Source organism: Scophthalmus maximus, chromosome 10 (genome assembly GCF_022379125.1).
Source record: "Scophthalmus maximus strain ysfricsl-2021 chromosome 10, ASM2237912v1, whole genome shotgun sequence".
Classification (NCBI taxonomy): Eukaryota; Metazoa; Chordata; class Actinopteri; order Pleuronectiformes; family Scophthalmidae; genus Scophthalmus; species Scophthalmus maximus.
This window is the reverse complement of record NC_061524.1, coordinates 12,336,095-12,363,031: the sequence shown is the minus strand read 5'-3', so window position 1 is coordinate 12,363,031 and position 26,937 is coordinate 12,336,095. Positions and strand designations below refer to the sequence as shown.

At 41.4% G+C, this 26,937-nt stretch overlaps 1 protein-coding gene across 12 annotated transcripts; it reads left to right on the top strand.

Moving 5' to 3' along the window:
• Positions 1–2,434: 2,434 nt before the first annotated feature.
• On the top strand, positions 2,435–26,693 carry LOC118283414 (lutropin-choriogonadotropic hormone receptor-like). 12 transcript variants are annotated; one of them, XM_035605326.2, is made up of 14 exons: positions 2,435–2,559; positions 4,753–4,903; positions 16,511–16,608; positions 16,723–16,912; positions 17,202–17,273; positions 19,438–19,512; positions 19,754–19,828; positions 20,653–20,727; positions 20,994–21,071; positions 21,262–21,330; positions 21,779–21,853; positions 23,513–23,701; positions 23,872–23,925; positions 25,440–26,693. In XM_035605326.2, the coding sequence occupies exons 2-14, from the start codon at positions 4,842–4,844 to the stop codon at positions 25,834–25,836; spliced, it is 1,509 nt and encodes a 502-aa protein (XP_035461219.1). In that variant the 5' UTR covers positions 2,435–2,559; positions 4,753–4,841; the 3' UTR covers positions 25,837–26,693. The 12 variants fall into 12 exon arrangements, 10 of the variants coding, with proteins under 10 accessions (XP_035461219.1, XP_035461217.1, XP_035461216.1 ...); XM_035605324.2 differs by having other exon boundaries at positions 16,705–16,912; XM_035605323.2 differs by lacking the exons at positions 2,435–2,559; positions 4,753–4,903 and adding exons at positions 8,744–8,884; positions 10,041–10,218 and having other exon boundaries at positions 16,705–16,912.
• The last annotated feature ends 244 nt before the right edge of the window (positions 26,694–26,937 follow it).

Here is a 26,937-nt window from a genome sequence, read left to right as displayed (position 1 = left end):
ACGCTCACAGCCCGCCCCCTCAGGCTACCTTTGCCAGTTGCTCAGTAGGGGGCTGGAGGCGGTGAACTATTGCCAGTCCGTCGGATCCACAGATGACCAGTCAAGCACGAGGACCCCCAACAGGACTTTAGACAGTAAGAATGGAGTTAGGCACCCCGCCCTCTATCTTGCAGCGCGACTGCCACTGCCCTTGTCGTCTGAAACATGTATTAGATTCAAATATGTATCAGCACTTATTGGTAAGACAATCACTCTGCCTCTCCCTGTTTTCGATTTCTGAGTTTTCCTTTTCAGAAACACGAACGGATTCTCAGATCGCTCTGCATTGACATTTCAAGGGAAGGAGACGTATCAAGCCATTGGTATGATAGTGTGATAGCATGAATGGTATCCACTGCCAACAGCATCCCAGGATGGATCCAAGTTCAACAGGCCATGAAATATTCATCCATAATTCCAAAATGTCTGTCATGAATACTGTACAACACGGCCCCCTCCTGAATCCTGCAAGACAGAAAGAGCAGCACATTTCAATGGAGCCACATCAGTGTAAGATACACTTGACGTATGTGTTTTACACTGTTCAGGATGCAGGGCAGTCGTTTAGCAGTATGTGAGAATAGAGCATAAAGAAAGTCTCATTGCCTCAGCATCTTGTTTCCCGATAAGGCAGAGCTGTGACAGTCGCACACTTTGTCCAGCAACGTGTTTCTGTTGCACATACCTCTGAATTCAAGCCAAATCCCTCGACTACATGCCATCAGACATGCTACAGCTACTACATGCCGTAGATATCCGCTTCCTTAGTACCCATTAGCAAGCAGCCAAGGATTTATCACAAATGTCAGGGAGGCATTAGCAGACCTAATGAAATTTCACGTTGTTCTTCAAGCAATATTATCCCTGTGACCCCACTCTTTTCACTACAGCAAGGTTTAACTCATGAATGTCAAATAGCTGGCCAAGCCCGTGGCATCAAGCGTAGTTACGTATTTTTTCAGGTTTTTTTTATCTGTGCTCATTTGGATTTGTGCCACTCTCAGAATAATAGAAAATAATGAGTGTGTGTCGCCCCCCCCCCCCCCAGCCTCTTTCACTCTGAGGTGGGCTGCAAGTTAATGACGTCGGGCCATGTTGCACTTGGCTGCATCCCCACACATAATTATTGTCTGATTGTCACAAAAATCGCCGCTCACCACTACAGCTGCTGTAACCCCCCCCCCCCCCCCCCCCCCCCCCCCCCCCCCACTCAAGATTAATGAAAAGGCAAATTATCTTTAGTTTGCTGGGGCTCTAACCATAACTGCCCTGGAATGAGTAATTCAAATTTAGCTTCATAACGCTAGGTGCAGCCTGGAAATTAATAGCCATACCTAAAATACATATTCTTATATTGCACAAAATCAGCCACCACAGAGAAAAGGACAGTAGGTATTAGTAGTGAAAGTGGATTTACTGTATGTATATATATGATATCATAGTGTTTTTAACTGTGTGGGTGTATGAACGAGTGAGGAGAGAGGAGTGGGACCTGTAAACATGGCAATTTAACTGAATAGATTATACTTATAAGGATGTGAGTCCAGAATAGGCTGTTTGTTTCTTGTAGGCTTTTTATTGTTGGCTTTGTTCTAACTTTCAATAAAACACAATATATTTGCTGTTATTTTGTAATTTCAATTAGTTAATGTTATTGCCTAGAAACTTTTTCAATGAAGGACACAGCCGAGTCCATAGATTCTGACTGTGCACAGAGACGATAAAGTTTGCTTTGTTTTGCTCCTCCAAAGTAAAAAGCATTTTGAGAATAGACCTCCACTGTGGCCAACAGTAACAAAACCAACCACAGTAAACAAAACCAAATGAAGTCTTTTCTGGCCCTGCGTAACTTCTGATGGAGGCTGCTCTACCGGTGCATTTCTAACTGTGCCAGTTTTCCACTTTTGAAAAATCAGAGGTTGTAAATCAATTCCCAGGAAATGAGAAATTCAGCTGGATTTGCCACCAATGCAGGCAGTCTGAGGTTCAGAGTGGATACCTGATCACATTCTGGGTCAGGGCAACTCGAGTTCAGCCATATCAAAGACAATCCATTAAATGTGCGCCACACGGGGAGGTGTGGCGGCTAGTTGATGAGGGTGAGAGAACGCAGGGAAGCAGAGGTTTTTAATGAATAAACATTGTTTGGTGGGATTGGTGTGGCGGGTACAAAAGCAATTAAAACCCTAAAGCGGTTTTGTATTGAATATTTTTAGGTAGTGGTTTCCAGTTTCCCACTTGTTCTTCACTGTGTCTTAAATGGAGCCTCCCAGTGGAGCCACCATTGCACAACGCTGCGAAGACTTGTGTGTCATGAGAAGACACGTAGAGGACGTTGCAAACTGTGAAACCAGGACACTAACACACCTTCTTTTCCCGCCTCTCTCTCCTGCAGACCTCTCCTGGGACTTACCTGCCAAGTTCAGGTGGTTGGTCGTCATGGTAACTGCTGAGAGTGAAGGCTATTTGCATTGTTTCTGCTTTCATCTCCAAAACCACGTCATTATCCATACAGTACAGGTACCCTTGTTTATTTGTGTGCTCCAGTCTGCCTGATTGTCGGCCTACTTCTCTGTCTTCTTATCCGTCTCCGTCAGAGTCTGCCTGCCTTCTGTCTTTGTGTTCTCTCTGTGTCGATCGCAGCACGTCACCGATTTATTTACCATATCTGCCCTATCTGGTGCACAGCTGGAGCACTACATGTATCTGCACCTACTTTGTTCTGCACCTATTCTCCATTAATTATTCCCCCCCCCCCCCCCCAACACACATACTTAGAAAACCTCCACATTCAAATTACATATTTACACACCTGACAGCATCCATGTAAAAAAGCCAACCCCTGTATTGTGCCTGTACTACATTTACATTTACATATACATTTTGCAAGGAAACAAGCTTGATGACAATAATGTGATCTCAATGCTTTGAGCAACACCCTGGTTTTGAGGAGCACTTCTGACATCTGCTGGCCTAGATGTGAACATCACACAACTTAAAACAAATGGACCAAAGCTTGACGGTGGCAGGTAGAGGCAGAAATGGCAAATGTGGATGACTAACCGGCTAATTAATGCTCTGCAGAAAAGAGATCGACTACAATTTATCATTTTATAACATGCAAATATTGGAAAACAGCTATTATTTCCATATATTTCATCATATATTTACAAATGCAATTTAAAATTCAACAATGCAACAATGGAACTCGCATCTGCATCAAACTGTTATCAATCCTCAAACACACCAATACGTGAATAAAGACCCTAATTATGTATGCAGAATGTGTATACATTAACAATTTCTGCTTGAGGAGAAGCACATGGTGATTATGCTTGAATTCTGAACACTAAGACTACTTCCTGTGAAAGATCTTTCCCTTTAAAAAAAAAAGAAAGAAAGAAAACTGCTCCTCCACAGTCTCACTGCTGCACTAATTGGGGGGATTTATGAGCTTTCAAAATGAAAGCTATTTTTTCTGTCTGTTTCCGTTTCACTGCGTCCACTCTACATAAAGGAAACAGGTCGGTTTCAACATTAAAGTCCAATTATTTGGATGTGCAAATATCTGTCAGGAAAAAACTGGAGCAAACATCTCTCCCAGGACTTCATATGTTACAGCACAAATTTGAGAGACTAAGGCCTATGAGGCTGTTTTAATCTGTCCATATATTTGAGATGAACGTGAGAATACTCTGTGGACACTGGAGTCCACAGTGTTTTAATGTGCGTTTGGACATATGCCATATAGAGGACGAGCAGCTGGTTGCTCAATTCACATATCCATATCCAACTGCTCAGTGTTTTGTCGACACCTATTCCCACCTTGCCACAGCATGGTTCATTTCAGAATAGCGGGGCTTCATAAAGTCATTGCTGCTGGAAAAGTCAGTTTAACCTCTATATGTTTCTTCTTTTTCCAAGAGTAGCAAACTTATTGGACCTAAACACCATTCGCCAAGTTACGCTGTAAAACCAACATAATGAGCCATTTGGTTTACGTAGAACGTTATCTAATAATACATAGCTGCAAAATCAGATAAAGTAGCAATGGGCCTCTCAAATGATACGTTTTTTTTAACCTAAAACAAATAGAGTAAACATATGCCACACAAGCTCACAAGATATTACACATGCTGTCATTCTGTTCCAGTTATAAGCAGTCTAGCACATCTTTTAAGGTCCAGACTCACATTTTCACATAGTAACATGACTTCATTAAATATATCAACTTTAAAATGTAATATAATAGCATACAAAACCGTTAGGAGGTGAATGATGCACTGGTCAACGTCAACTGATTTGTTTGTCCAATTAGGGGCAGCGGTGCAGAAACGTTGTGCTTCTGTCTGCCTGGAGAAGCCAAGTCCAATATTCACTCTCGTTTTAGCTTTGTTTTGGTCTTCACCATCTCCTGAGGGGAATATCTGGCTCTTTAGCTGCTAAATGCTCCAACGGATGCTAATTTAAAAAACAGTCGCCTGTAGTGTTTAAAAAATGTCACTGCAGAGAGCAGTGAAACTTAAATATGCTAAAAAACCTCCACAGACCTGGAGAAGGGAACTACAGAGACGTGATAATTATCAGCAAGAACTAGTTAAGGTCTAAACATGAACATGAAGTAACTTTTGTTTTCTGTATATATATATACCTGTAAATATATTCCTTCCTCCCACTGAAATCGTCTATGATTCCTCTCATGTACTTCCGAAGCATTTCAGGCCACAGGAGCAGTGGACCCACAAAGAAAACTCATGGGAAAGTGAGTCATCGAGTGGACGCCGCAGACAGGATGTGAGGATATGATGGGCTGTGAAGAAACATGTGCCGGCAATGAGAGCTTAATCCGTCTTATCGATGACAGGTCAGTGTCTCCGTGGAAGTCTGCGATCGATGGCACTTGACCCCCTTTAAATATCAGATGTGCCGACATCCCTCTTGTCTACTCGTGTCGCCCAATCAGGATTGATTGCTGCACACTGACAAATGGCTGCCCTGATTTCATTTTTTCATGCAAATTTAGCAAGACCATTCTCCAGCGTGTTGTCAGGCTTCCTCGAAAAATCTGTCCCCGTCGAAACCTCTTGAAAATATGAAGCAGTTTTTAGATTGATGCTGAAAACAAACACCAAGGGCACATTAATAAAAACTAAATTTCTCAAAGATTGGGACATTTCTGGTTAATTATATTCTGGTTTTGATGAGTTGTCGGGTGGACACAGAGGGACTGTAAATTTCTTTCATCCCATCCATTCTTTTGATTTGACTTAAGAAGAAAAAAAAATAGCGCACATTCACAAACAACCAGGACCCTCACCAACCTGAACCACACAGTGTGGATGTTTTCATTGTTAGGCTTAAAAGTTGTTGGGTATTAGGAATTTACAATGATGCATTATTAAAATACATTTTTATCACAGATCTACCATCACATGATTTAAATTCTTCAAATTCTTAATAGTCTGCAGGACTGTGTAATTCAACTGATAGTGATGGTTTGCCCACACTCCTGTCCACTCATATTTATCCACATGAACAACATATGGCATTAGATGGAAATGCATCAAAGGCAACGGTACAGTGTAACTTACATTATGACTTGCGTCCCTTCTCTGTTATATTCATACACTTCTTCTATTTCGGATTTTAATCATCTACGTTCATGCATAGCACGTTAAATATTCCTGCCGCAATGAATTGTGGGGCGTCCATATCCCCTTTCCACTCGCAAGATCCAGTGTAGCTTATCCTAAAGGACATAGGCAAGAGAGCTGAAACACTTCTGGGTCTTTTCACTCTGTTAGGAACCTTCCTAAGCCAAATTGACAATTTGACCGCACCCCTGGACTTATTCACGGGTAGTGTTTGGGTTAGGGGAGGGGTTGTGATTAGCCAGTGAACCTATGAGTGAGGACAGACTGATTGGCTCACAGGCTAATCACCACAGTAGCAAATTCGAATATGCTGATCCTCACGTTTAAAGTTGAAGTGCCTCAGATCTTAGATTTGGTATAAACCGTGGTCGCTATTTTATCTTGCCGAGGAGTTGGAGCTGTGCAGTCAACTGTGACTGCCCTAGATACCTGTGGCCGGCGGCGCTTACCACCGTGACAAACACATTGTGTCTCCTGTGGGTGCCAATCCCAGCTTACATTGGTCAAAGGTGGGGGTCGCGGTACACCCTGGACAAGGGGCCAGAGCTGAGCTGCTCTCAGACATGCACCGAACTCCGGACAATGTCCTGAACTTCTCCGGAGGGCCTGTGTGTGAGAACACAGCTGTCCGCAGATGTTGCTCTGGACATTCTCCAGATTTTCCCCTGCCAGCCCCCTCATAAAATCTCTGGGGGATGTCCAAGTGAGCCCATGTTGAAAATAGAGGAGGAGTATCTCCTCTCCACAGTTATCGAACGAAAACCTCCTACATGCTGTGCCCAGACGCAATAACATGCTCAGGGGAATATCCTGCTGTTGTGGACGCAGCACGCAGCATACGTGGACTCGTATCCTACGTGAATGGCAAACTCCGAAGAATGTCCAGACCCAATTCTGACGACATTGTCCAGAGTTCATGTCTGAAAACAGCGGGAGAGACAAACAACCATTTACACCTAGGGGCATTTAAAACCAATTAACCTACGTTGCATGTCTTTGGACTGTGGAAGGAAGAATCTTCATGCTGTGAGGCAGCAGTGCTAGCCACTGCGCCACCATGCCGCCAAATCCCAAGATTTGAAACTCTCCTGACATGCCTTTCAACAAATGACAGTACATTACATCTTTTCTGACGTGGTTCGGGTGTTCTGACCTGAAAGACTTTCTGATCATTTTCCGAGTGCGGAGCAGCATGGCGTCTTTTAGTTTGTATTTGTCAAATAAAGAGCTCGTGTTCAGTGTCCTCACAGGGCCTCATAACAAAGTCATTGACCTTTTCTCTGACACCGACTGTATTTCAGTTGGCAGAATGCTCAAACAGCCAGCGCTGGAGCCCAGGAGATGTGGGTTGCGTGCCATGATTAACGCTCCGCTCTCCCAATCTCTGACAGGCACAAGGGCCACCCTGCCTGTGTGATACACTCCTTCCCAAATTGAATCCTCCCCTCTTTTTTCTTTTCCCTGATGTAATCGCACTTGGTGCGACCACTTCTCACAGGACACCTATCCACTTTTCATTTCCAGCAATAAAGTATTATGTGTGAGCCGACTTCGGCAGCAGCTCGCAAAATGCGTTTGGCGGGTTTTGAGGTCAACGCGGGTATTCATCAGCGGCGTTCCCTGCTGAGGTTGTAATGATCAAAGTTTGTGTACCACAGACATAGCACAATTTACAGCACCCCCAAGTGCCCTTGCCCATCACTCTGCATGGCACTAAGCTTATCATTGTTCAGACCAATTATATGACCCGGTGAGAAGAATACGATTGCTGTTCTGTACCAATGGCTCGCCAAATAAATAAGTGCTTAATGACCCTCTCACTCCCGCTTTTCAACTTAATTAGGTGGGGGGACAGATTTTCTGGATGGATGGCTCTACAGCAACAGACTGTGAATCTGAAGCAGAGGACTGCCAGCCTGTCTTTCCTAGTGTGTATTGGTCTGTTCTGCAGTTGTGTGATTGCTGCGCGGGCTACTAACGCTGACCGCCAGCAGAGCCTGCTGTGTGGCTGCAACACATCTGAGAAAACGGACAAGACGATCATGTAGCCAGTGCTGCAGGTTGTTCAACTGTGTCTCTCTGATTATGCGCGTGTGTGTGTGTGTGTGTGTGTGTGTGTGTGTGTGTTTGTGTGTGTGTGTGTGTGTGTGTGTGTGCGCGCGCACGCACGTGTCACTTATGGATTACATCCAAATATATTTGACAACAGGGGACAGTAAATGAAAGACTGCAGGCCTGTGGTTTTTACAGAGTTTACAGATGACATGTGAAATAAAAGAGCTCATAATTGGTCACATTTGTTGGTAAACGTGTCGATCAACGTGTATCCCAGGCTTTTAGACACAACAAGAAATGATAAATGACAATAAATTACATAAAGGCTCGACTTCCAAAACATTAACTCAAACAAAAGAATGACAGTGAGACAAGTGAATAAAAGTGGGGTCTTATACAAGAAAGACAGTTCTTTGCTCATAGCGTAAAATGTAAAAAAAAGTAAGTCCCCCAGTAAACAGTAATCCTCATAGTCGTTCACTTGGCCTTTAATCACTTGAGATCCTTTGAATATCAGCAGAACTGTGGATGATCATCATATATATATGTTAAAAATTCAACAGGGTCTGAGAAGAAATAGAACAACATTAGAGGACAGAGTGAAGATTTCTTCTCCTTTTTTTGTGCCAATTACTATTTAAATCTACACCAGCCGTTTGACGGACTTCTTTGATTTTCTGCATAGCTAGGAGCAAAGTCGTATGTTGTCTTGAACCACATGCTCCTCATGTCTTTATTTATTCTCATCGCAGTTCTTTCAGTCAAACTGCAAATGTGTTTGTAATGTTATTATCATGTATATATTACTGTATATATTGTATATATATTGTGTTTCTCTAGTTTGCTGACTTTTTTTCCCTAAATTCTCTGCCAACCCATCATCTGCACACAGGTGAGTCCACTCATTGTTCCTGATTGGAATCATTGCAGGAGTGTGTGATGGACCGACCGACCGATTCACATCAAACAATGTTTTGCTTTTTTCTGACTTCATCACCAAGTTCACAGTGAGGATATGAGAGGATATGAGGGCAGAGAAAGACGTGGAATGCGACACGACAGAGGTGGAGTCGTGGTGACATGGAGGACGGTCTGCTGAGCATCCCTCGACCCAGCTTCGACCTGCAGTGGAGGAGGTGTGCAAACCTTTTACTACAATGTTCATTTCTAACAGTGACCCAAGCTTTGTGTGTGTACCAAAAGAATTATGTCAGCAAATCCATAATGTAGGAAACAACATTATTGGTGACGGATCAACTTTAACATTTTACCCAAGTGGCAACCCAACGTGAGGTCACCCAGTTGTTTGTGAACTACCACTTTAATGCATCAAGTTTTGCATTTTTCGCCAGCTTCATTTTGGTGTTTTGAAATCAGATGAAAGCATATCACCATAAGCGGAGGGGTGGGCCTGACTCGTCCACTGCATTCAAACCTGCAACCTGCAACCATTGGCCAGTAATATCTGTCAATGTGGACTGTATTGAAGAAGCCTTGATACTATAGATTGAGACCATAAACTCCCTGGGAAAATGTTTACTGACGTTATGAATCAAGTGAGAAACAAAGTAATTTTATGCAACCAGTTCAGTCGCTCACTGCTGGTCATTCAAGGCCAAACTGGTTTCCGGCACTTCTGCATTAACATCGATGAAGTGAAAATTATGCATCATGGCAGATTGTGTTTTAATTCAGCGCCACAAAGAAATCCCTTTGAATGTAACAGAGGCCAAACAAACAGTAATTAACCTTTAGCTGATCACTCTACATTGTGCTTTGCCCAAATTATGTTTTGCGGGCTTAATGTTTTCCATGGGATGATTAAATGTCATATAATGATTCACATCTCATTATTGTAGCGCTTCTGATTTTCAATTTTTAATTAGCATATTTGGTTGCCACCAGGAGTCCCAGCTGCTTCTGTGTCTTGATGGGCGACACCAGCTGCTGGTGCAGCGTGCACGTGACTCTGTCTTATACACAGAGACGTGAGAAACAGTGTTTTCCTGCTTTATGGGCCATTCATGTTTAACTAGCAGCCAAATTATTTATATTGTGGTTGAAGACGGCACTGTATCTAAGACTGTGAAAGTCGATGAATGGAACAGATTTAACCATAATCTCTCTTGTCACATTTTGGCTGATGCAGAGTTCTCTGTCAGAGGTATTTGCTTATTATATGATTTATGATTTTCCGATAAAAATAAAGAGTAGACTGGTTAGATAAAAGCAGACCATTCCTTACAGCTATGAATCCAAGGTGCTAAATGTCCAGGGCCGGATTGTGCCCAGCAGGTACAGAGAGTGCTGTCCTCAGATGTCACCTAGAAAGTGAGTAGCCAGTGGACGGGTGGATCGGCCCGTCGAGCTGCCCAGCGGCGGACATATCTGTCCTTCGGAGCGAGATGTGTCCTCAGTGGACAACAACACCTCTTCTTCTGGATAAACGTCACAGCATCCACAGAAAAAGGTATGTTAAGATGTGTTTATCAACACAAATGTGCCAAGGGCTGGGCCTCAGTCCAAGTCTCCCCCTCTCTATCTAACACACACGCACACGCACACACACACACACACACACACACACACACACACTTAGCCAACCCCACTACTGACGCTGTAGTCCAGCTGGCACCGAAGTGGATGCTTTGATGTTGGTAGAGGCCAAAAGAAAATATGCTGGAATTGCATGAAGTGTAGAAGTTCTGATCGATTCAAACATATTTTAGCTGCTGTGCTGGAGATAATGTTGACACATTTGGAACAAAGGCATTTAAATGACTGCAATGGTGTGTGTGTGTGTGTGTGTGTGTGTGTGTGCGCGCGTGTGCGTGCGTGCGTGCTTGCGCGCGCGTGTGCGTGCGTGCGTGCGTGCGCGCGCGCGTGCGGCATTTTGACCGTCAGGGTGCAGACAGGACACTTTGTGTATTGTAGACTGATTACCACCCAAATAAAAGATTCAATATTGAGGACATTTGTATTTAATACACGCATTTGAATATTGAGCAGAACGGTCACAAAATGTTCTACCTAGAATTCTACCTCTTTTAATGAGTCTCAATGAGGCTTTCGGCAAACGTATAAAACTATCTACTATGTGACAACACTGATTATTCTTTAGCTCTGGATCAGAATGAATCTGTGATCAAAGACCAGCTGGCTTTTTTTACAGTAGGAACTCTGAGCTGGATCTCAGCTATGAAAGAGACATCTGTTGATCAGACTGAAGAACTGAAGCCCCTTCTGACGAGGGCTAAAGTAAGAGCATCAAACCGCACAGTGCATGTTTCAACATGGTGGAAGAGATCATGGTATATGAGAGGATGAGAGCTTTTTTTTTTAGCTCATGCAGTGATGTGGAACCCTGTTGTTACTCAAATACTCTTTGTTGTGAGTTTACGGTGGACAGGGTTCCTGTCCCGTCTGGTTGTGAACGGGTTAACTCTCTTAATGCGATATCTCTGTGATTTATTTCTGATTTGTCCAAGGACCCGTGAATTACTGCCCTGATAACCCGTCAGGAGCATTGCCCTGTCTACAAATTGTTAAGTTTGTGTGCGTGTGCATACGTATGTGATTGGGCAGTGCAGTAAGAGCGGACAGCCTCAAGGTCATAAGCCATTAAAAACAAGGCTGCATAAATTCCCTCTAATAATTCAGAATAATTCTGTTTGTTGGTTGCTTGTTTATCCCACGTTCATTAGCATGCCAGCCTCATGGTGCTCATACTGCAAAATGGCTTCTGAGTGGGAGTGATTAGAGGGCATATGGAAATGATTATAACCTGCTGAAGTGGAAGTATCGCAGATCCACAACACTCAAATACAAGCCCCTCATGAACGGCAAGGATTAAGACAGTAGATTAGTGTGTGTGTGTGTGTGTGTGTGTGTGTGTGTGTGTGTGTGTGTGTGCGCGTTCTCACTTGGCTCTGTTTCAGTCTCCTTGACTGTCACTTCCTTGTTGGAGATATGAGTCTTCTGTGGTGCCTTTGAGTGTAGAGCACGTGTCAAATTCAAGGCCCGCGGGCTGGATCCCGCCAGCCACTTCATTTTATGATTAAAAAACCCATTTTATGTGGCCCACGAGAGCTTAAAAGGCATATGTTTGTCTAAAAACCAAAGTCTATGCTGCTGTACAGTGACCATAAAATACATCTCCCACAATGCATGTTGACTTTGTGACCCGCAGTCAATTGGCTACTTGCACAACCATTTCCTGGTTCTACTTAGTACTGCTCGAGTGTTTCCAGTCCTGTTCAACAATGGCGCTGTTTCGTTAGCCGGTAACGAAGTGTCTGGTAGAGTTGGACAACAGTCGAATTTAGCTACTTCAATCTCTGTTGCTTTCTGTTTCACTGTCCATCCAAAGTTTTTTGTTTCCCTCTTCTCCTTTTCACAACACGGTTTCAGAATATCTTGTGCTGGGTGATCCTGATTATGGCCCTGTAAATGAATCCAGTAATTCAGTGAGAGCTGTTGATATCGCATTTCTCCCATTTCCACTTGTAATGTCGCTGTTGGTGTTGTTCTAAATGCACAATCTCTCAAGCCCGGATACTGAATAATATCTATAAATAAACAACCATAATCCAGTATTGATGTAATTAACCCATTGTATATTGCTTTCAGAGCTGTTCTGCCTGCCCCCCATTCGATTCCAACTAAACACCTCATTACATTTATTACTTTCATGCATTTGTCCACTATTTTCTGAATATGAACAGCCCATGAAAGTTTTTCATCCGACCACAACCCCAGAAACTTAAAGTGCTTCACTCTCTCCAATTCTTGATTATATAATTTTAGTTTTACCTCATTACCCGTTCTTTTTCTTGAGAAGAACATTGTCTCTGTTTTATCAACTGAATGTTTAAACCCATTTATATAACCACTCTTCTACTTTCCTAATGGCCCCCTTTACAGTAAAATCCCCATTTCTTCCCCTCTTCCAAATTGCCCCTTCATCCGCAAAAAAGAGAAAACCCCATCCCATTCTCTATTTCCATAAATACATCATTTATCATGATAGAAAACAATGAAGGGCTTCTATAAGGACTAAATACTTATTTTCCTATTCTGACTTGTATTGATCTTCCTTGTAGAAAGTCTTTAGTCCACCTATATATTCGACCTCTGATACCTAATTAACACCGTCTGATTAATAATCCTCATGTTTAGTAGGGCCTTGGTATCTTGTTCATGCTGTAGTCGTTTTTCACTCTCTGCAACTGTAGTTTCCCTTCCCCTTCCCTTCTTCACTAATATTGTCTGGAACTGTGAATTTTAAGAAAAGTCTTTGCCATTATCTCTGCTTTCTCCTCATTACTCACTGCTGTTATTTCACTCATTCAATCATTTAATACTGGGTACACATTCTCTTTTTTTAATCCAATTCATTCTTTTTATCATTCCCCACATTTTTTTCCAATTTCTGTCTTCCTTCCCACAGTTTTGAAATTTGCTCCAAAAGTCCTTCTTTGCAGTTTGTATGGTTCTCCTTACATTACCTTGCAACTTCTTATCCTCAATAATATTCTGGAAACTGTGCCTCAACTGTGAGTAACCAAACTCTGCAGCTTTACTGTACATAGTACTGTTGTCTACCATCTCATAAGTGTAAATGGTCTGTGGTACTTCACTGTCTTCTCAACTCTTCATGAACTTTTTTTTTTAGACATATTATGTCTAAAAAGTTTATTTCGAGATTCAATTACTTCAGTACATTCCTTTGTCCGCCATGGTACAATCTTACTTTTATGCTTACCTCCCTTCTTCGGCCCTGACGTCTTTGCTGCCTCTAGTATAGCCTTGCAAACAGAAACATTTAAATTATCAGCGTCTTCACTAGTATCAATTTTTAGCATTTCTGATACAAATATCAGCTGATGCCTGCAAATATCAGCACTGAATGATGAATACAGAACGTTACTATTAATGATGTCCAAAGTTTATTGCCTTAAATGTAATCCTGGCCATGCTTTTTACTCATTTAACAAATGTTTCCCCCCTTTTCTAAAACTGTGCCCCAGTCTGACACCCCCTCACTCCCTGTGCCCCCACTTCAAATCTTTCTAAGTCTGCTCATGCCACCTTATTAAAACAAACTGTTTCAAATGCAATTTAACCGTGTATTTATATAACAGTGTATTATACACAGTTTCCAAAGTTTCAGCGTTAGCTGTTCATGTATAAATCCAATGAAGCAGGCAAAGGGCTGTCTCCAGAAACACAGCTAATGCTTGAAGAGCCGCAGCAATCGAACAATCAGCTCAGTGCAGCAATTAGTATATTGTCGAGCATTCATGAAATTTTAATGTGATGTAACTCCAATCTTGAAGTTGTGTCATGTTTTGTTTTTTTTCTTGAATGTCACTCCCTGCTGCGCGTGACCTTTGAGGTGTGATGTGATTCACAGCATGGCGGTTCGTATGAAGACACAGGCTGATTCACAGAGGCCCCCTTAGTCTCTCTGTCCCTGTCAGTGTGGGTTTTTCTTTCTCCTACAGGGTTAAACACACTGGAACTTGACACTGTGAGATGCTGGCGAGGAGTCTGGGTAAACAGTAATGGGCAGTAACCTCTGCGGGGAAGTGCGTGCGTGCGTGCGTGCGTGCGTGTACTCCGCAGCAGTCAAAGGAAGGTGTTGCTGCTCTGTTGACTTGGGTCACAGTGGCACAGTATATATATAAATGGGGTCAGGGTCACTGAGAGCAGAGGACATTCAGCTCACAATGTTGGTGACAAGACACTTTGCCTCTGACAAACTGGTGTAAACGCGACCGCCGCTCGCGGTTGTGATGTCACCGGCAGTGTGACGTGTGTTGAGGTTGTGATGTAAAGCGTGCGTGTGCATTTTACAGCAGCGACGCTTTGTTTTTATTTGGGTTGTTGCTGTATTAAGCTGTTTTGTGGTTGGCCCACGCTGACAAGGCACCCTTGGGAAAAGGGTTGACCAGTGGAACAACAGAAAGAAGCATCCTGCTCAAGATTCATCTTCATCCATTCGATATGGTTAAATGAGGCCGTCGTGCCTTTTACTTAGTGCAGTCAGACAGACTCTGTTGTAACAATTAAATTAACTGTTGCACTTTCAAAGGATAAAAATCCACTGTCAGCAAGTAGATTTCAAACTGCCTCACATTTTTTTTTCACTTTTTAGTGTTACTCCCTATCTTCATATTAAGAGGCCAAAAGTAAAAATACAGTTGCAGCTTCAACAGCAGCATAATTTTTGATGAAAGGCTTCTTCTTGTGTTCTCTAACATCAGGTTTCATTGCTGTCATTTTGAATGGTTCACTTTGAAGTTTTTTTCCACTTTTAACTAGTATTTGTATTTATTTTTTTTTTCTTTTTGATAATTGTGCTTCCTTTTGGGGATATTTACACCCTCACTGGAATATGTGGGGTATGCTGCACTCAAGTGCACATTTGCTTTTCGAAATTTGTTTTTGCTTCGGGTGAATTATAATTTTTCCAACTAGTCCAACACCCTGAACAGCAGTGGGTCTCCTGTGTCAAAGTCTTGTGTTTCATCCACCCATCAATTCAATTTGAAAACTAATTTTGCTCTCTTCTCCAAATTTGGACATTCACTGTCCATCCATTGGTTTCCGTAATTTCCATATGAAATACATATATTTGTGCAGATATTTCAATCTACACTTAAACTAGATATACAATTATTATTTGACACAATTGGCCGTCTTACATGGTGTAGGAAGAACATATTCTTATTAAACAAAAGTACAATATGCAATTGAATGGATGTGAGTAAACATGTAAAGTCTGCGTGATTTATAGCTAAGGAGCAAAACATTTGCAAGCACATTGCTATGGAGAGTTGACAAATAATTTAAAAGGTTTTCTCCAGATGGCTTTTTGACTGTAAAATTATTGCCATATGGGTTTTTCAAAATATCTTTACCGATGGCACAGGCTGGTTATGTTCAGACCCTTATCTCTGTCATTTCAAATGAAGCCTTTTTGTCTGAAAGGTTTCTTAAATCTTCTTTTGAACTTTTTTCTTTCTTCCTGAATATTGTTGATCAGAATTTTATAATTAGTTGTATGTGGAGGCTATAATAAACAATATTTTATCCCGGGGATCTATACTAAAATATATTAAAAAAATGAAAGCCTCATTGGCAATACAAAAAAAAAGTGTCTCCCTGCCTTGGAGAAGTCATCTATTAAACACAAATATGAGGGAAACGTGACATCACCTCCACCCACTGAGCGTCACACCTCCGCAGCTCCGCTGTCAAAGACAGAGCTATGGTTGCGGCCGTGTTGTAGGGCCACAACAAGATAAGAGATAGCAATGTGATTGGTTGTACAGTAGATTTGTATTTTCATTGCCTCTGACAGTGGCAGATATTCAAAAATGCCGGACAAAAGTGAAAGAAGAGAATTACCCCAAGTTGACGCAATAACGATGATTTATTCTTGGAACCAATCAAAATGAAGGATATCTTCATTTTGATAGGTCATTAAAAAAAGTTTATCGCTTGCTGTTCGCTCTTGTCTGCAAAGACAATGAACCCTAACTCTAATCCGATTGGAGTTCAGCGCATCATTAAAATTAGTATCAAATCATAGAAAATGCATCGTCCGCCATCTTTAGAATTCCATGAGAAACGTGACAAAACGCATGTGCAAGCGGTGAACCAATGAACGACCTCATTCTTATCGCGTGGTACCGACCACCTGGTCTCGGCCTCCGACAGACCTCCAACGAAAGTTCCGCCCCTGTGTCACTTAGTTGCCGCTTCCCGGACGCAGCGCAAACAAACCTCTCGATTACGGCAGCACCTGAAGGCAGCACTGGATCCCGACACGCAGTGGAGCGTTTGAGCGCAGGTGGAGAAAAGAAACGCAAGATTATTTACTTTTGAACTTTGAGCAGATTTGACTGTTTCTTTTTCTTCTTCACACACATTCTTTTCTTCTCTTTTGGTCCAACACATGGCTCAGTGAGTGGGCCGGTGGCACACATGCCTCTCTGGGCGCTCTGCCTGCTGGTCGCCCTGTCCGGTGTCCTGGATGCGCGCTCCTGCTCGTCTTTTACCTGTCCGGCCATCTGCCGCTGCAGCGCGCACACTCTCCAGTGCAGCAGAGAGTCGCAGCTGGCCTCCCGGCCGGACAACGTGTCCGTGTCCACACTGTGAGTAACCGACCTCTGCAGCTTCACTGTGCATGGACTGTCGTGTTGTCTACCATCTAATGAGTGTCAATGGTCTGTGGTGCTTCACTGCCTTCTCAACTCATCAGTGGCTTTCTGCCACTTCATGGCCTTTTCTTTTCTCTCCTCTGGGACATGTTGTGTCTGTCTCTCTCTTAATCTATATTATATTATGGATCATCAATGTAACAGCTGTGGAAGGGTAAGCTTTTTATTTTATTTGACCTCTAGAGTGTAAATGTGGACTTAAGTTCATTTCTGATTGTCACAGATGGCTCCCTCATCTGCCCTTGACAGCAGTCCCCACTCATGCCTTCAAGGAGCTGATCAACATCACCCTCATGTAAGTCGCCATGATTGTTGATGCATTTGTGTTGAGGTGAATTAATGATGTATTAAGTTTATTAAGTTACACTGTGCATTTACCTAATCAACTCAGTTAAATGTATTGTTTATGCTGCCAGCCTTGAATCATGACAGAATTTGGGCATTAAACATTAACCACAAATATATTGTAAGTTTGAACAACCTTAAATAAATCTTTAAAAACATTCACAGAAATATTATCAATATTATAAATGTCAACAATATTATAATCTGCTTTGGTAAAGTGGAATGTCAATCCAGTGGAAATGTGATATGTATAGGGCAATGGAATAATAATGCGTGTGTGCGTGTGTGTGTGTGTGTGTGTGTGTGTGTGTGTGTGTGTGTCTCAGTGTGTATGTGGGTCAAATTGACAGGCGCACACGCACACACACACACACACACCCACAGTACATCTGCAACATAGTTACAATCCAGGCACCGAGAAGCTATCTGGCCCTGCCTTCCCGCATTCATTACCCTCCCTGCAGTGTGGGAATATGCACAACATTCTACACCTGAAACATTTCCTCGAAATTTCCAAAAGTGAATTAGACATTTTCACAGTTGTATTGGCATTGTTCCACACGTTCATCCCTACAATAGAAACACATGTCCTTTCAATCCCTTTTTTGGCATTTGTACAGTAAACGTATAAATACGTCCAAGGTCAAATTTGCTCTCTTGTATTGAGAAGAATGTTTGTACACATTGTTGGAATGACTTTGAATTTGCTTTGAACATCATTTGCATGACTTTATAATATACTTTATCATTGCATTTAGAAACAATGGATGCGTGATCATAGTAACAAGCTTTATTAATAATACCTATGGCTCGTTTTTGTAGAAAAACTATTAGATTCATGGCCGTTTTCAAGGTCGACCCCTACAATTCCATACAGTAAGTTATGTAGGCCAGTATAAGTGAGCAGTATATTATATGCAAGGCCTTAGAATTGAGTATATTCCTAGATTTATACAGGATTGCTATTGATTTTGAGATTTTTCCTTTAATATAATCAATATGTTCCATGTTATTTTATGATCATTCTCAACCCCCAGGTATTTTGTCTCAAAACTCTCTATTCCAGAATCAGGGATGTTTGATTTAATATCCATATCAATTTATTTTTGCCTGCCAAAAACCATACTTTTTTTCTTCTTAATATTAAGGGACAATTTATTAACATCAAACCAATTTTTAAGATTTTCAAGCTCCCTTTCAACAGCAAACAGATGTTCCTATAAATTTCGCCCAGAACTAAATCATTTTGTGTCATCTACAAAAATAACACATTTCAACAAGTCACTAACATCACAAATGTCATTAATATACAGGATAAACAGTTTTGGACCAATTACTGATCCTAGGGGTACTCCACAGGTGATCGTTCTAAATCCAGACACTACATCTTTAATTTGCACACACTGCTTTCTGTTCTGTATAAACTTTGCAGCCAAGAGTAGGCTATACCTCTTATCCCATACTTCTCCATTTTTTAAATAACTGGTTTGATCTATTGTATAAAAAGCTTTCTGTAGATCAATTGATTATCAAATTCCATCTCTATCTAAAAGTGGTTTTAGGTGCTAAAATGTTTAAATGAAGTGTCAGATCCTTGATATTTTTTTTTAAATTTTAAGCCCAGAGCAGCGTAGCATGATGAGCTGGCGTGGGGTTTGTCAGCTTCATGTGAAAAAGCTTTTCATAAGCTGTGAGTGTTAATTATGACACTCGACGCAGCGCAATCACAGGGGGTGATAAAATAAAAAATATATATAAGAGCTGTACTCTACAGATGGAGTCATTTAATTGTTTCTCACTTCGCAATGAAAGCACAAGGACCTCAACCCTAAAGTGTCGGCTGACTATTGCAGAGCTGGGGACTGAATCGGTGATTTAAGAAAAAAAAAGATGTTGTTTGACTCTGAACTGTTTTGTATGTCTTTATCAATCAACTTTTTCTCATTTCTGAAAAGGCAGTAAAGTAACTGGTGGAAATGAATCCTTAACAAGGACTTTTCTGCTCCTAGAATTTGTTTCACTAAAAATCCATATTTGCTGGCTGGATCTGAGAGAATTCAAGAGTCATTTGTTAATCTGTTGACTGATGTGGAGCCACTTCTTTGTTGTCACAGTGAGATTTCCATGAGCGACAGCATCACACGGATACAGAGACAAGCCTTCCTCTCCCTCCACAGCCTGGAGCAAATGTAAGTGACACGTACCTTCCACCACACATCATATTCAACTGCGATGAGAGCAATTATCAATTTCAACAGCTGCCGTGTGTTCATTTCATTTAAGTTTCACAAGATTCGTCTCCCAATTACACAGCGGCGTGTTTAATCCATGACTTTCAGAGCAGCTGATGGAGGCATGGCTTTGTTTGTTGTCAGCAGCGGAGACAACAATTGTAATTACTGATGTTTTTCCTCGTTTGTCTTCCTGCAGTTCAGTGCAGAACATCAACAGTTTGAGGGTCATTGAAAAAGCGGCCTTCACCGACCTGCCCAGACTGAAATATTTGTAAGTCATTTTGTTTTTACATTACTGTTAATTATCACCTATATATACTGTACACCCCACTGACCAGCCAGTGGGTTTGTCATTAGTACAATCTCATTATGAATTCATATGAAATGTAGTGGAGATCCTAAAGTTTCCAACATGTAGACTTTAAGGTTTTTTTTGGAGGCACCAGTACTTGAATAACACATTTTTATGTTGCTGGAGTTTTAGACGCCTCATCAATTCAAATATTTATAATAGAGTATAGGAATTAATCTTACCAAGCCCTCACCTGTATCATGATACACTGTGATGGTGAACATGGTTAAAGGGATAGTTCAGTGATTTTGAAGTGGGGTTGTATGAGTTAATTATGCGTCGTTTATATGTTACCTAATGGAGATGGTGATCAGCAATGTAATTTTTACGGAGATTGGAGGAGAAGTGGATGCAGCGAAAGTCGGAGTCCCACTGTTGCAGAGGCGCCCCATTTTTAAATGCTTTACCACCAGATTCCCAACGAAAATTTTAAAAATTACACTGTGGAGTTTAAATGAAAAAGTTGCCTCATGGGAACACTGTCAGTCTTGTGTCTTGAACTGTTAGTTAACTAGAATTTGAGATTGCAGATCTATGCCAAAAAAATACTCAATATGAAGATGGGTTTTTTTTATCTATCATTTATTGCTGCAAGTTAACTGTGGAAAAAAAGTTCTCAAAGGTTACAAGCATGGTGACATGAGATAAACCATATTTAACCGCAAACGTTTTCCAGAACTGGCTCCTGAAATTTTCCCCAACTGAGACTTGCGATTGTCTGCCTCTGCTGCTTGTCTCCACAGGAGGATCTCTAACACGGGACTGTTGAGCTTCCCAGACTTTACAAATGTCAATTCCTTGATGCCAAATATGATTATGTAAGTAATTCAATATAAAAACTACTGTTTCTAAACTGGATTAGTGTTTTTCTGCATGTTGCAAAGCTGCACGTTCTTGTTCTAACTTAAGTGGAACCCAAGTTGTTCTTCCTGAGGCCAGTTCCATGTTTTATCTATCAATGTCACGATGCCACCAACCCCACTGCAAATCCTCCTTTTCTCTATGTTTATACATCATTGTGTCTAACTGAGTGTTTAGCCAAACCATCTGAGGGAATTGTGGATGTTATCTCTTCCATGCGCAGAGAAGTGATGGACAACGTAAGGATCGTTTCCATTCCTGCCAATTCTTTCCAGGGTATCACAGAGGAGTATGTCGACATGTGAGTACAGGAGCCGGATTCTTTTCTTACAACACATTTTATTAGAGCTAGGAGCAACAATTTGTCACAATTGGTAAAGAATGTTTTGTGATGTGTCTTATGCTTATGTAATTGAATGTTCAGTTATCTGACCTTGGTGATAGATGCTTCTGTCAACAAACTAAAATTTAGAACAATGTGTCCTTGGCAGGACCCTGGTTGGAAACAGCATCAAGGAAATAAAAGCTCATGCGTTCAATGGAACCAAGCTCAACAAATTGTAAGCATTTTGGATCATCAAGATTTTTCCCTTATACAGTTAAGCTATAAGCAACAACATGAGTTGATACTGTGTGTTGCTGTTGAGTATGTTTTCAGATTTAGGGCTTTTCTCTTTCTAATCGTTAAAAACGGAATGTACCAGTAAACAAACATTATATAAGACTAAACAAAGATTGGATGCCCTGTTGTTTTCTCACTCTGCCGCCGTACTTCTGAATGTTGATGGGGATGAGATATGTGCAGACACTGTGCATTCTAAAAATAATGCTCATCTTCCTCCGTGTCAAATTGAGAAAACTAAAAGTAGCTGAAAAAGTGGTTTTGGGCTCTGTTGGCCATTCACATGTCATTTTACATTTTCATTTCATATTGCATGTTAACTGAAAGGCTACAGTTCTACAGTTGGGAGTGGAGGTCATTTGTTTGACTTTTGATGTCTTTTGTAGAGTTTTGAAAGATAACGGTCATCTCAGTGACATTCATGAAGATGCCTTTGAAGGAGCCATAGGACCGACTTCACTGTAAGTAACTAATTCAACTTGATAAAACCGAAGTGAACATCATGACTGTTTTTGTCTTTTGGAGTCTGTTTAAAAAATCAGTGTTGGAAGAAGAATTTTGTTTATTTAATACTGCCATAATCAACATTTTCATTTCAACAGAGGATCACATGACTACTTATATGTAGTGCTCCATATCTGTTGGAATATGTTAAACGGGAACTGCTAGATAATATGTTCTATCAACTTAACTTTCATGTATATTCTTTATATTGATTTTCCTTATTCTTTATATTTTTTGCACTTTGTATATTTATACATTTGTATGTAATACTTTATAGTGTATATTTTGTAAGGTGTGTTGTGTGATACCTGCTGAGCTTGGGATCAATTAGGTACCGATCTTATCTCATCATTTCTGCTGCCCCCAAGTGACCAAAGCAGTTACTTCATGTTTAAAATACTACATTTTTTCTAAAAGTTGTGCATTCAAAATGTTAACGGAAATGACACTATCATCAATTAGTTAAAGTGATTGTCAAACTAAATAACCCTTTTTAAAAGGTTATTATTTTTTACTCTCATTTAAAGACCCCCTCCTGTCAAGTATATCAAAATAATCTGCTATGCCTAATATTTTGTTTAACATTGTTTACCCCAAAACAATCTTTGGAATGGGGCTAGAAACCATCCACACTCTCTCCCTCACTGAGGAATTCTGAGACTATGAATATTAATGATATGCAAATGACACAGGCCGCGCCCCGCTCACCACAGCTGCTCGCGCTCGGTTGACCGGTGGAAGAATGTGCGCAATCAGACAACAACGGCGATATTCAGCCATAACACTCTCACAAACTGCTAATGCTAATGCTAACTGTCTGCTGACACAACTGCCCTCCTCTCGTGGACGCGCTGACTCTGCTGCACTGGAAGTTTCCAGTTTCTTTGCCACATTTGCATATTGAACAGCGATAGGTTTTCTGTATTTGTGACGTACCAAATCTAGCTTGCCCAGGATTCGATTGAATTTCAAATTTCAGAGAAGTGCACAGACTTCTACTACTCCAGGAGAGGAATGTGAAAACACCTCTATCGTGACATGTGTCTCTGATTCCAAGCTACCCCATTTTGTAGATATGAAATTTCCCATTATCTTGGTTATGAATTAGTGTTTGTGGTATTCACTGTATCCAAGTAGTATCCAATCAAGAGCAATGTAGAGCCTGAGGATTATTTTGCTTAGGATGAAATGAATTCAGTCCTTAGTAAATGGCAGTGTAATTACGACTTCCATTCTGTGATGAAACATTTTTGCAGTGAATGTGCATCTCCTTAGAAAAACATCATGATTTACTCATTGGCTTAATGAAGACGAAACACTGAATTAGGGCTTGGCTGCCAGTCACTAGGACTCGGTGAACACCTTTGGGAGATTTAGTAGATTTTGCCAGGAGCAGCATTTCTACCCACGGTTAACAAAACACCAAACGATGGCCCTTCTCGTGGGAAAGCCTGGATTTGTATTCCTCCAGCAGAGATGAAATTACACGAGATCAAAGACGTAATAGACGTAATCTGTCCTAGTGGCTTGTATCAAATTTTTGATATTGTATTTTTTGTTAGTCCTTTCTCATCTTCACTTCATGTATGTCTACATTCTGTGCGTATGTGATTCAGGGATGTTTCCTCTACAGCTCTGAGATCCCTCCCATCTAAAGGGTTGAAGCAGGTGAGGTTCCTGAAAGCCACCTCCGCCTTTGCACTGAAGACTCTCCCTCCACTGGAAAGCCTGACTGAACTGATGGACGCTGAGCTCACGTACTCCAGCCACTGCTGTGCCTTCCACAGTTGGCGTCAGAAAGAACGGTAATAACCAACAACTGCGCCCAGAAGCGCAACAAATGCTTTCACATCTGCATTTAAAAATGTCAAAAGCTCTGTCCGATGAATACAGATAATAAGTAGCTTGGTCATTATCAGTTGAGTTTATTGACATTATGTGGTCTAACCTTTTCCTTTGCTTTTTTTATTTAAAGGGAAAGGGCCTTAGAGAACTTACCAACGTTTTGTGATTTCTTCGATCCTGAATTGTAAGTTATATCACTGCCTCTGGGACTATACTGAACTATTGGGGTTGGGGGAGTGAATTTCATATTTCAATTTTTAGTCCCGACATAATCAGTATTTCTTCTTGACTAATCCATACAGGCAAATCCTACAAAAGGAGTGGAATTAAAAAATCTTGGAAAATAAAATATTCCAGGTTTCTGTATTTTAGAACCAAGCACACAAAATCAATGACACTTTATGTCACATGTTTAACTTTACTGTAGTTTTAAATAATTAACTGATTAATGGCTAATGAAAAAATTATCTAATACAGACAGAATTTCTTTTTTCAATCAATTGTTCTAAATATTTTATCTTTTTAATATTCAAATATAATGAATAAATCAATTTTATTTGTATAGCGCTAAATCACAACATACATCATCTCAAGGCACTTGACATAGTGAGGTCGAGACCTCATAATATAACAGAGAACAGTGCCGGCTCTAGCTATTTTGATGCCCTGGGCCAAATTATGACTAGGAGGGACTGTTTGCTGCTCGAAGAGATTATTTCCTGAGGATATTGTAATGGTTGAGAGCATTTTTCCTCAAATTTCTAAGACCACAATTCTGTCTGTATTATGATTTTCATTTATTTACCCAATCATACTATGTTTTGTGATCCTCATGAAATTAAGATAATTTCCAGCCATACATTTTATATATAGGGGCAGCAGAATGTAAATGTTCTCTGAGACATTTTACTGATCTTGCAAGAAAGCTGTCTGTTGTTTACAGGTCAAGAAAGTGCAGTGTTGAATTTGGACATAGTGATGACCATGATACATTTTTAATAAACAGCTGATCAGCACTCTGGAGCAGCTGCAGCTGGGACTCATCAATGAGAAACGTTGTCAATCACGACAAAGGCGTGTTGTTCTCCGGTTCACGGTTCTGTCTGAGTCGAACTCTGAATAACAGGGTGAACAGCTGAACTCTGAGGACTGAGTCCTGCATGGGGCGCGCTCCCCCCTGCGGATCCCACAACGCCTCCTCTCCCGTCCCTCGGTCCGTCGCCCCCCTCGCCGATCTGTGCAGCCTCACTGGGGATCGTCACTTCTCCCTCGGGTCTCTCTCCCCGCCCAGTCTTGCGCGTCCTAGTGCCGCTCCCCTGTTGTACTCCGGTAACAGGGGGAGCGCGGCGCACACTGGTCTCGCTCTCACTTGCTGCATGCGGACTTATGAAAAGGAAGAAAAAAGTCATCCTTGCGGCGCCCCCGGACATTCTGCGCCCTAGGCTGCCGCCCACGTCACCTATGCCAAGAACTGGCCCTGACAGAAGAAAGAAGAAAACTAACCATTCCCACAATGAGAAAAAACTCCCTTTTAACAGGAAGAAAACTCTAACAGAACCGGACCGGTCATACAATTCAAGAAAAACATTTACCCACCCCCCTCTCTGCCTCCCCTCACCCTACTTTTCATACCGTGGTTGAAGCAGATAGTTTTCCTTGATCAATTGGTAATCTGTGTATCAACTGTGTATCTTTCAGACAGCCCTCTACAGATGGCGTGGATTTTATTGATGACTTTGAATATGAGTATCCTGATCTGGAGTTGTATTGTCTCACTGTCAAAGACCCCTTCATCAAGTGCACCCCGAGGCCTGATGCCTTTAACCCCTGCGAGGACCTGCTGGGCTTCCCCTTCCTACGCGCTCTCACCTGGATAATTGTGGTTTTCGCTGTGACAGGTAACCTGGCTGTAATGGTTATTCTGCTTATTAGCTACCATAAGCTAACCATCTCCAGGTTTCTCATGTGTAACCTGGCGTTCGCTGACATGTGCATGGGGCTCTACCTGATGCTCATTGCCTTCATGGATCAGTACTCCCGTCACGAGTACTACAACCACGCTACGGACTGGCAGACGGGGCCGCTTTCATTATAGTCTGTTACTGTTACATATGCATATATCTGAGCGTTCGCAAACCAGAGCATTCGTCAACTCGTCACGGAGACACCAAGATCGCCAAACGCATGGCTGTGCTCATTTTCACTGACTTCATATGCACAGCGCCAATCTCCTTCTTCGCCATTTCTGCTGCCAGGCCAGCGTCGACTTCTACAGGTCACAGACTCTGTCCTCAAACCTCACCTGTACCCAAAGACGCCCACCAGAAAACCTCACTCACTTGGCTTCTATACCGATCACATCAGAAGTGTGATCAAATGCAAGTCATTGTTTTAGCTCATCAAAGATGAGTTTAAGTGCAATCAACTGGCACTGGATTAGGGCCAAAATGCATTTCTGATCTTTTGCTTTGCTATGAACCCCCCAGACCGCTCAGATCGTCCATGACTGGTCTGCTTTCTGTCCCCTAAACATGGAGAGGCAGTGTTGAGTTTTTATGCTCCACATATCTGCCGCTGCCTTTCGGTAAATATTATCTATGCATTTCTTATACTGCACTGTAACCTTTATCACCTGTCTTATTCTACTTTAACATGTTTTGATTTTCTCTTTTTAATCATTGTATTTTAATGTGATTTTATCTGTTTTTTCCCAATGCTTTTAATCTTTTGTGTAAAGCACTTTGAATTGCCTTGTTGTTGAAATGTGCTATACAAATAAACGTGCCTTGCCTTACTGGATTGTGTTACTCAGGAGACTCGAGAGACTGCAGACATGTCGGAGAACTCAGAGGAACTCAGTCAAAACTGGAGCCTGTTACTGCTGTTTAAAATGTCCTGGATTTTCACAATAAGACATTTGATTAACAATAAAACTGTGTTCAATTGTGTTAACTACATTTTCAATTTGTTTACCCTTTCAGAAACAGCTGTTGAGATACATAAAGATTCACATGCTAAACCTCCATTTCTTTTTTTTACCCTTTCCTCCAGAGAAACACTCATTCATCTCTGATATATATGATGATATATCATTGTATTACAAAGAATTAGTTATTTCAATGTGATGCATTATGTTTTCTAAAATAGTAATACAAAGCAGTGGATCCCAACCCCATTGGCTCGTGACCACGTATGG